Source organism: Austrofundulus limnaeus, unplaced genomic scaffold, assembly GCF_001266775.1.
Source record: "Austrofundulus limnaeus strain Quisiro unplaced genomic scaffold, Austrofundulus_limnaeus-1.0 Scaffold158, whole genome shotgun sequence".
In the NCBI taxonomy this organism is placed as follows: domain Eukaryota; kingdom Metazoa; phylum Chordata; class Actinopteri; order Cyprinodontiformes; family Rivulidae; genus Austrofundulus; species Austrofundulus limnaeus.
The window spans coordinates 194342-205166 of record NW_013952560.1 but is presented as its reverse complement, the minus strand read 5'-3'; the positions used below and the strand labels follow the sequence as shown (position 1 = coordinate 205166).

The window sequence follows — 10825 nt, the reverse complement described above, 5'->3', positions numbered from 1 at the left end:
TAGTTTTTATTAGTTATTGTTTTTTAATGCTTAGTTTTATTTTAGTTTTTATTAGTTCTAGTATTAGTTTTTTGTATAGTTTATTTGCCATGCTTCTGTGACTTAACTAAACAACAGCTATTTGGTCACTAGTTAAACAGTCTATAGCAACACTTTCCTAAAATAATTGTATAACTCATTTTTGCCAACTAAGGACTTGGGTGATTATTTTAGGACAGTGATAATAGTTGTCTCCAACCTGCTGCTACCTGTTGCTTGTTTTTCACAGGAGCTACTGAGAGAAGCTAGTGTGTAAAGATAGTCATAGTTAGCATCTTGTTGTGTGAGCTTGATTCATGCAGTTTTTCCCTTAAGAAATATTCCACCTATTTTATCACCTGTTTCCACTACAAGACACCTGCTTTTATTTTTTTGCATCATATTCAAAAAATCACAAAGTGGACGTTGCTGCTTCCTCCCAACTTTTGTTGTCGTCATTTGGCAGATGATGCAGAGCAGCAGCAGATTGTAAACAAGTGTTGTTATGGATCACAGCTAATGTGAAACTACTCGGTTTGGAAAAAAAAGATCCACACAGCTCAAAATAAATTGACAAATACAAAAACTAAGGATATTCTAGCTATAATTTCAGTTAGTTTTAGTTAGCTTTGTAAAAAGATAATACCATTTTAGTTACCGTATTTTTCGGACTATAAGCCGCACCCCCAACACAAAAATAAAGAAACAGTACACCCAAATTTGTCATCAAAAAATGAATTCAACATCAAAACATAAAAAGCAAACCTTTAGGAATTAAAGTTCGGAGGAAAACGGTTCATTTAACTGACCTTATTTTGGTAGTTTTCTTTAACAGTTTCTAGTCCAACAAAACGTCTCATTCATCGTCCTCCGGCGCACTGAAACCATCGAAGTCCTCCTCTTCAGTGTCGGAGTTAAACAAGCTGAGAAAAGCTGCGTCACACAGCGGTATCTGTTCAGTGTCGGAGTTAAACAAGCTGAGAAAAGCTGCGTCACACAGCGGTATCTGTTGTCCTCCCGGGGTAATGCTGGCTCTGAAGCTGTGGTGTCCTCTTCACGTAGCAGTCCAGCCTTTCAGAACCCATTGGTGATGGTGGACTCATTCACTCTGCTCCACTGTTAGGATCCACTGGCAGACATCAGGAAATGATGCTCTTCGTATTCGAATGATTTATCCCCGTCAGTCATCCAAGCCTCCCATTCAGCCCTGAGTGCTGCTTTAAATGCACGATTCACACYGATDTCCAGGGGTTGCAAAAACTTTGTTGTACCTCCAGGAATAACAGCAGGAATTGAGTTTGTTTTCTTGATGGCTGCTTTCACCGAATCCGTGATGTGGACCTGCATACTGTCCAATATCGTGTCTGTCGAAGATCCATCGTATCGTGTCTGCTACTAGCTAAAACAAAATGGCGCTACACCTCCGGCTAAGCTGGCAGTATGGTCGCTCGGCTGTCGACCGGTCGACGCGCCATCACGTGATTGTTCGGTGTTCGTTTTTGCACTGACCTTTCATAGTTCCCCCGAGAAACCCCAGTCTAGCTGCTGGGAAAGCCCTCCCACTCCAGCATACGTCACTGCATGGGATTCCTTCCCCGGGGAGTGCAATGCGGAAAAAAAAAAAGTCTGCGGCTCTTCACTTGACGTTTATCCACAAACTGGTCCTGGATTAAGCTCCAAAGTTTTTATCAGTCAGATTCCACTGTGAAAATGTCTGTTTTATCCCTTTTTGTGAGTTTTTGGCCATTGACTATCTTTAAATCACTGCTTCCTGGTACAACAGTGAGCTCTGGAAGCGATCGCTTTTTTCTTCTTTTTTTCCCTTTCTTTTTTTGAAGCAAGTGGTTGAAGAAAATGCAGCATAAGATCCCCCACCTCCGCTGAAGAGCCCCCACTTCAGGCTAAAGAGCCCCCTGGTGGCTGAAGAAAAAAATCCATGTATAAGCCGCACCGGACTATAAGCCACATGGTTCAAAGTTCAGGAAAAAAGTCGCGGTTTATAGTCCGAAAAATACGGTAGTTATTATTTTTTTCATTTTATTACAGTTTTTACTTATTTTAGTTAACTAAAAGCTTTTTTCAATTTCAGTTTTTGTTAGTTAGTATTAGTTAACTATAATAACCCTGGGTTTTAGCAGTGATTTGTTTACGTTTAGTGAGTACCTGCATTTTAGAGTTGCTTATCATTAAATAAGGAAAACCACTAAAGTAAACTTTCAGTTACAACTATTTGATATAATTCAGGATAAATCTTATATTAAAATGAATATTTTTAAAGCCGCCAAAGAGCTGTTTTAATCTCACTTAAAACAATTAGGAAATCTCTAAATTAGTTAATTTTTGTCTTTGGTTGTTCACAGTTTTTATCCTGTTTCATTAGACCATCTGGCTGTTTAATGTGCTGAAAATGTACTGGTTGTGAAATGTTCTCTGCTTGTGGACAGAAAAAAAAAACACAACCAACTCAAACCTCTCTGTCTTATCATCTGAGCAGGTGTGCAGAACTAGGCTGGTAAAAACCAGACCCTTGTCCTATTGAGTGGAGCTGCATAGGAAGACAAGGGCCTGGCTAGTGCAGTACCAAACGTGTCTGTTGTGCACCATTCCTGCACGTTTTGTCTGTGACCAGTCACCTGCCTCTGTTAGCTGATCATTGATGAAACTGCTGCAAACATTCCTCCACTACAAGTTATTAATTTGTGAATCCTGTGAGATGATGCACGACACTTCTGCCCTGCGCTGAAGCAGGACTGAGTCAGCCGCTGCGCAACAATAAGAGGAGCCCACAACTCTGCTGAGAGCTTTTAGCAGTCTTTTATTAGTCTGTATTACAGCTCCTGCAGGACTAACAGGCTTAAAACATTGATTGGCTCTGACCTCTGCTGGTGTCGGACCGCTCCAGGGTGTTAGCAGCATTAATGCTACAGGTTCAGGGTCTGTCTTTGTGAGTGGAGTTTCTGTCTCTGGTGATGCTTTTACCACGGAAAATTACGGAGAAAGTAGCCGATAACTTGTGTTTGGTCAGTATTTTCTACTTCCTGCCTGAAATGTTTTGGTTTCTCTTCTTCTTCTTCGTCGTCGTCGTCGTCTTCTATGTCGTCTTCTTCATCTTCTCCTTTGTCTATTTTTCATAATCTTGCTCTTCATCTTCGTCATCATCCTCTTTGTCATCGTCTTTTTCATCTTCTTTGTCATCATCTTTTTTGTATTTGTCTTTTTTGTCTTTTTCTTCATCTTCTTGTTCTTCACCTTCTTCATCTTCGTCATTGTCTTTTTCRTCTTCTTGTTCTTGTTCTTTTTCTTCGTTGTCTTCTATGTTGTCTTCTTCTTCTTCGTTGTCTTCTTCATCTTTGTATTTGTCTTCTTCTTTGTCTTCTTTGTCTTCTTGTTCGTCATCATCTTCTTCATCGTCTCTTTTTCGTCTTCTTCTTCGTCTTCTTCTTCGTCTTCTTCTTCGTCTTCCTCTTCTTTGTTGTTTTCGTTGTCTTTTTCATCGTCTTCGGCTTCTTCTTCTTCATCTTCTTCTTCGTCTTGGTCCCCCCCCACTTCCTCCTCTTTTTCTTCTCACCACCCTTGATGTGTTTCTCAGCCCATGGCAGTGCTGACTTGTAGCTTTCTGCAGTAAACAGCCTGGAATGGGCTGGGGGTTGTGGGGGTTGTGGGGGGTTAACCTTCCTGTGATTTCAGAGGTCAGTGATTAATATCCACTCCACGGCTCCTGAAGGAGGAGTCTGATTTTAGATGGAGTGAGAGTGAAACGGAGCAATGAGAGAACCAGGAACAGAAGAAGTGGGGATAATTAGAAAGGGGTATTAGGGGAGAGTGGAGAGGATAACAGAAATAATGGGAGAAATGAGGAGACTGATCTCTGATAACTGGATTCAGATGAAGTGGACAGTTTCTTTTAATCATGTCTATAATCTTTGCCACAGGCTGAACTTTTGTGCTTCTATTTATGTTTTATGTTTTTTTATTTGTGCTTTTGTTTCTGAACAGCCAGGAAAACGTGTGCGCCTGCAGAGTTCGCCTGTTTAAATGGTCAGTGTGTCCCGGGCCGGTGGCGGTGTGATGGGGAGCCGGAGTGTCCGGATGGATCTGATGAAGCAGAGGAGACCTGCAGTGAGTATCTTATTCAGCTGGAAAAAAAAACTGATTGAGTTCAGCTTAGATGTGGTTCTACAAGCTGTGACTGCCTTATCGAATATTTACTCTTCAAATGAATGAATGAGTTTCCGGTATTTGTGGCTGCCTTGCTACACAGCTGCAGTCACTATAAACTCAGACTTTTATTAATCATTTCTGTTTGTGACAATTATCCAGAAAATGTGCAGCTTATGTTGCTGCAGTGCAACTCTGTGGAGCATCATCAGTATTGTAGAGCCAAGCATCGTACTGATCAATACTAATAAAACAGTAAACTCCATTAAGTAAACTTTGAATGGCTAAAGCTATCCAAATTATTGATAGTATTATGTTTTTAAATCCTTCTTTTTTACATTTAAATCCTTCTGTTGGGGTCTATATAAAGTGGAACTGCATTGCTTTGGTCTGAATTCTGCCTTATTGTAACTCCACAAGCCTCGTCTCAGATCAACTTGTTTTGAGGCTGTGTCTTTTAATCCAAACAAGCCCGCACCCACCCGCCCCACCCCCAATGAATTAAAAGATGCCAACAAGGGAAGACTTGTTCCTCCTCCTCCAGCTGTGAAGTCCAGACCTTATTCAAAAGTTTCATCGCAAATAATTTGATATAATAGTTCAGAAAACGTCCTAGAAAATAGAGAAAACTGAACGGGTAGAAAAATCGGACCTAAACAGAGTATAAAGAAATCTACACAGCACCTGAAGAAACTAAATTCAACTTTTCTGCCCCCTAGAGACTCCAAGTCCACAACAAAATGTATTTAATGGCTAAAAAAGTAGATTTTGCATGATACACTATATTGCCAAAAGCTTTTGCTCACCCATCCGCATTATTGGTATCATGTGTTCCAATCACTTCCATGGCCACAGGTGGATAAAATGAAGCACCTAGGCATGAAGACAGTTTTACAAACATTTGTGAAAGAGTGGGTCGCTCTCAGGAGCTCAATGAACTCCAGTGTGAAGCTTTGATAGGATGCCACCTCTGCAACAAATCTAGTCGTGAAATTTCCTCACTCCTAAATATTCCACAGTCAGCTGTAAGCTGTATTATAAGAAAATGGAAGAGTTTGGGAACGACAGCAACTGAGCCATGAAGTGGTAGGCTTCATAAACTGACAGAGCATGGTCAGTGGATGCATGGTGCGAAGAAGTCGCCAACTTTCTGTAAAGTCAATCACTACAGACCTCTAAACTTCATGTGGCCTTCAGATTAGCTCAAGAACAGTGCACAGAGAGCTTCATGGTCCAGCAGCTGCATCCAAGCCCATCATGTGCAATGCATCAGATGCAGTGGTGTAAAGCACTCCGCCTCTGGACTCTAGTACAGTGGAGGCACGTTCTCTGGAGTACAAAGTGTAAAGTTTGTTGTAGGGGTGGGTATGGTGTGGGGTTGTTTTTCAGGAGCTGGGCTTGGCCCCTCAGTTCCAGTTAAAGGAACTCTGAATGCCTCAGCAAACCAAGACATTTTGGACAATTCCATGCTCCCAACTTTGTGGCAACAGTTTGGAGATGGTTCCTTCCTCTTCCAACATGGCTGTGTACCAATGCACAAAGCATGGTCCATAAAGACATGGATGCTGAGTCTGGTGTGGATGAACTTGACTGGTCTGCACAGAGTCCTGACCTTAACCTGATAGAACACCTTTGGGATGAATTAGAGCAGAGATTGAAAGGCCTTCTGTCCAACATCAGTATGTGGCCTCACCAATGTGCTTCTGGAAGAATGGTCAAAAAATCAACCATGACAGTGGAGATGAAAGGTTCCTTTTTAACTGGAAGAAACTTCCAGCAGATACTGGTTCTGGATCTGCTGGGACCAGCTGGGGTTTTAAAGGACAGGCAGGAAACACAAAATCTTTTAGCCAGGTGTGACTTATATTGAAGCAAACCAGAAAACTCAGATAAAATGTGAGGTTGTCCAAACATTCATCGGTCCTTCTTCAGTTCATCGGTCCTTGTCCAGTTCACCAGTCTTTATCCAGTTCACCAGTCTTTATCCAGTTCACCGGTCCTTCTCCAGTTCACCAGTCCTTCTCCAGTTCACCGGTCCTTCTCCAGTTCACCTGTCTTTGTCCAGTTCATCGGTCCTTGTCCAGTTCACCGGTCCTTCTCCAGTTCACCAGTCTTTGTCCAGTTCATCAGTCCTTGTCCAGTTCATCAGTCCTTCTCCAGTTCACCAGTCCTTCTCCAGTTCACCAGTCCTTGTCCAGTTCACCAGTCCTTCAGTACACCAGTCCTTGTCCAGTTTACCAGTCCATGTCCAGTTCACCAGTCCTTGTCCAGTTCACCAGTCTTTATCCAGTTCACCAGTCTTTATCCAGTTCACCGGTCCTTCTCCAGTTCACCAGTCTTTGTCCAGTTCACCAGTCCTTCTCCAGTTCACCGGTCCTTCTCCAGTTCACCAGTCCTTCTCCAGTTCACCGGTCCTTCTCCAGTCCACCAGTCCTTGTCCAGTTCACCAGTCCTTCTCCAGTTCACCAGTCTTTGTCCAGTTCACTGGTCCTTCTCCAGTTCACCGGTCCTTCTCCAGTTCACCAGTCTTTGTCCAGTTCATCAGTCCTTGTCCAGTTCATCAGTCCTTCTCCAGTTCACCAGTCCTTCTTCAGTTCACCAGTCCTTCTCCAGTTCACCAGTCCTTCTTCAGTTCACCAGTCCTTGTCCAGTTCACCAGTCCTTCAGTACACCAGTCCTTGTCCAGTTTACCAGTCCTTGTCCAGTTCACCAGTCCTTGTCCAGTTTACCAGTTCTTCTCCAGTTCACCAGTCCTTCTCCAGTTCACCAGTCCTCGTCCAGTTCACCAGTCCTTGTCCAGTTCACCAGTCCTTGTCCAGTTCACCAGACCTTATCCAATTCACCAGTCTTTATCCAGTTCACCATTCCTTGTCCAGTTCACCAGTACGTGTCCAGTTTACCAGTCCTTGTCCAGTCTCTATAAGCAGCCCCTCATTCTGCTGAGTGAATATCTATTTCTCTGACTTCAGTGGGTTGTCTTAATCTAATCTGTGGTTCATCTAAGGCTGTACTTGATCAGATTTATTGTGCTAAGAACATTAAAAATGCTGTGGCCACTAATTATGTTGTCATTTTTGTGTTCCCTGTCACACCTGTATCTCAGATGTTTGAGAGCAGTTCTTTTCTTTGCTCTCCTGGAACCTGTATTCAGGGTGATTATTTTCTTGGCTGTGGTGGCAGTTTAGCCGTCTCGCCTGCCTCCACTCGCCCACACGCTCCACTGCTCAGTGTTGTCTGATGGAAAAGTGCAAGAAAGCCCTTGCTTATCTGTGCCAGGCTGTGAGGAACCAGAGATTGCTGTCTGGCTTAGGCTTTAGCTACTGTCAGCCTCCTGGCTCCTGCATACCGGCCCTGATCGGGTTCTGTGAGTTCAGTGGTTACTAATCAATTATTGTTTTTTCATTAATTCTCTTTTTTCCCTCCTGGCTTCTGGAGACTCTCTTGGGATTAAAGATATCAGATGGAGCTGAAATCAATTCACCAGAAAATAGCTTTATCAGATAGAAAACAAACAATGCACTGTAGGTCATTATCCTGTCATTCAGATATCACGCACACACTGTAGCTGCACACTGACTTAAAACAGCTAATCAAATATTTTTTAATGTTTTAAACTTTGTTTGGACTATAATGATGAAGCTAAGCAGGATTTGTATGTCAATGTTAGAGGCTTAAAGCAGAAATGTCGGGGACAGAAAAACAAATCATGTTTCTGCATCTTTAATCATAGTTTTCTGTGGCTCACTTAGGTTAGAGGCTGTTTAAACAAGGTATTTAAAGGCATTTTCATAGTTTCATAGCAAAAATATCTTAGTTTTATAATAGTAAAACAAAAATATATAGAAATTAATCACTTTCTCTAGATGTTTTTTTTTATTTAAAATGAGTCATTGCTATTAAAACTGCTTACATTCACACATTCACATTTCAATAAATCAGTTTTAAAATATAGCCATAATATAATATTAACAATAATTAACTATTTTAGGCACAAGAGGAACGAAAGAACACAAATGTATGATTTTATATTATATAAAGACTTAGATATACATTTCATCCACTCAAACTGACAGGAAAACAGAAGAATAAAGGATTTTTAATCGTAACTCAAAATAAATGTGGTTTACCTTGAAAGTGGAAAGTTACCAAAAGTCAAATTACTGTGTTGTGTTAAAGGGGACATATCCTGCAAAATCCAATTTTTTTAGCCAATAAATCCATTTTGTTGTTTCTCTCCTGGTGCTGCAGAGAAATCTTTATATTCTGTTTAGGTCAAAACTTTCAACCCGTTCAGTTTTCTCTATTTTCGATTATGTTTCCTGAACTATTAAATCACAGTATTTGTGACAGAACTGCTAAATAAGGTCTGAACTTACCAACTACAAGTTGGCGGTCTTCATTCTCCTCTGGTTCTGGGTCAGACTCTGTCTCCAACATGTAAGGCTGGATGGACAAGTCTTCCCTTGTTGACACTTTTTAATTCATTTGTAAATAAAAAGTTTCTGCGCAGCTATATAGTTGTAAACCCCCTCTATCAAACTAGATTGAACCTGTCTCGAAGCTGGAGGGGGTGGGGGTGAAGTACATTGTTTGGATGTAAAGTAACAGCCTCAAAACGAGTTGATCTGAGACACACCCCAGAAAAGGGGCAGGGCTTATGGAGTTACAATAAGGAGGAATTCAGACCAAAGCATTGCAGTTCCACTTTATAAAGGCCCAACTGAAGGGTTTAAATGTGGAAAAATAAGGATTTAAAAGTGTATGTCCACAGTAAAAATGTCCAATGTCTTAATCAAGTGGTTGTCAAACCTTTTATGACATGCCACCTAAAAATACTTAGATCTCCACCTGATACAGTAAGACTGTCTTTACAATAGAGTTCTACTTTACCAGCAGCTTTGATTTATATCTGATATAAAAGAACAAATAGGTTTAAACCAGGCTGAAGGCTGCAGTTTGATGGTTCCAGGAATGCCCCCTACCCTCCAGTCTTAGTTCTTTCTTTGACCCACAACAGCTGAAGGTCAGTTTTTAATAGTGATATTAAACCACTAGCAGGTCCTATAGACTTGACCGGTGCTGTTTGAGTAGCTCCCATCAGACTGATTCATTGTCCTCTACCGCAGTTTCCACATGGGTTCTTTAAATATTCTTCATTGCATTTATTTGTTTAAATAATTTATATCTAGAGTTATGATTGTAAAGTATTTAAAGCAGTCACAATGTTGGTGAGGTTTTTTTTTTTTGACACAGTATAGCTTCTGGTTTTATTATTGTTATTTACATTTTACAATAGTTTATACCAAAGTTGTTTTTTCTTCTAAACAGATCCTGAGGGCCAGTAGTGTTACCTGTGCCACAGTTAGAGAACCAGAGTGTTCATTTAATTTTAAAATTTTATATTGGGGTACAGTATGTAAAATTAACCATGTTTGTATTCTTCAGTATAATGATCATTTTAAGCTCAATTTTCTACAGTTCACTTTTACTGCTTTCTGCGGATTCATAAAGAAATATTCTGTTAATAACTTTATACTGCTGATGATATATTTTAATATTCTGCTTTGGTTCCATCTAAAAATTTCTGCATCTTCAAAAAAACAAAAAAACCCTGCAGCTTCCAAAAGCTTCTATGTGCAAAGTAAACCAGGAAAGCACTATAATGTACCTTTCAGATTATTTAAATTTATTTTTACAAGCTTTTTGTTTTTTTAGCTGTGGATGTTTGGTTAGATTTTGTTGACACGGTTTATCGAAGCCCCAGATGTCTTTAGCAGAATGTAAGGATGGAGACATATAAAGACCGACTGTGTTTATGTTGGAAATCCAATTAAAGATGAATGAAAGAGTGATTCATGTCTTGGCTGTAAAATAAACAGATAGAGACTCCATTTAAATGGAAATCCCCTCTACAGTCACATGATGTTGTAATGTACAAAATTCTGAATTTCAAATGTGAACGACAGTCTCAGTCTCAGTTTATATTTGTGTGTGTGCAAATAAAATCAGTTCATTTTGACCCAATGTGTCAGAAAAAAGAAGGCAGTGTTTAGGTGCAGACTGATCCTGCAGTTCCTATTCAGTTGACCATAAGAAAACATTTTTACTTCAAGAAGTCAAGACCTCATGTCAAGTCTTAATGCTGCTGCCTGCAGCCATCCTGCTGTGTTCAGATGAGAAGAGTTGGATCTTGACTGTGTCACGATTGCTAGTGAGGTGTGGAACCTAAGTGCAGACAAAGCTCAAGGAGACTTGGAAGTAAAAGCAAAAAGGCTTTATTCAAAATAAATAGCTGACGTGGCAGCTCAGAAACTACTTACAGACTAATTCAGGGAACACTGGGAGGAACACTGAGGACAAAAACTACAACTGGCTCATAGAAAGGACTCTCCAGGCCTGACAGCACAGGGAATATGAAGAAAACCTAACAAACATAAAGCACCAACACCTGTGAGGGAAACTAATGGGAACAGGAGAGACTGGAAGGGACTGGAGCAGGTAGACACACACACACACACACACACACACACACACACACACACACACACGCATGCACGCATGCGCGTACACACACACGCATGCACGCATGCACGTACACACACACACACACACACACACACACACACACACACACACACACACACACACA

General features: G+C 40.8%; 1 protein-coding gene across 4 annotated transcripts in view; it reads left to right on the top strand.

Annotated features, from left to right (window-relative positions):
- The window catches only part of LOC106523514 (low-density lipoprotein receptor-related protein 8), a 199970-nt gene that overhangs the window by 56161 nt on the left and 132984 nt on the right, over positions 1–10825 (top strand). For all 4 annotated transcript variants that reach the window (XR_001310903.1, XR_001310901.1, XR_001310902.1 and 1 more), the window contains exon 3: positions 4015–4137. Coding sequence is in view for 1 of the 4 variants with exons in the window: in XM_014016940.1 (XP_013872394.1) it covers positions 4015–4137 (123 nt within the window). In the remaining 3 variants the exon portion in view is untranslated. The remainder of the gene's footprint in view (positions 1–4014; positions 4138–10825) is intronic.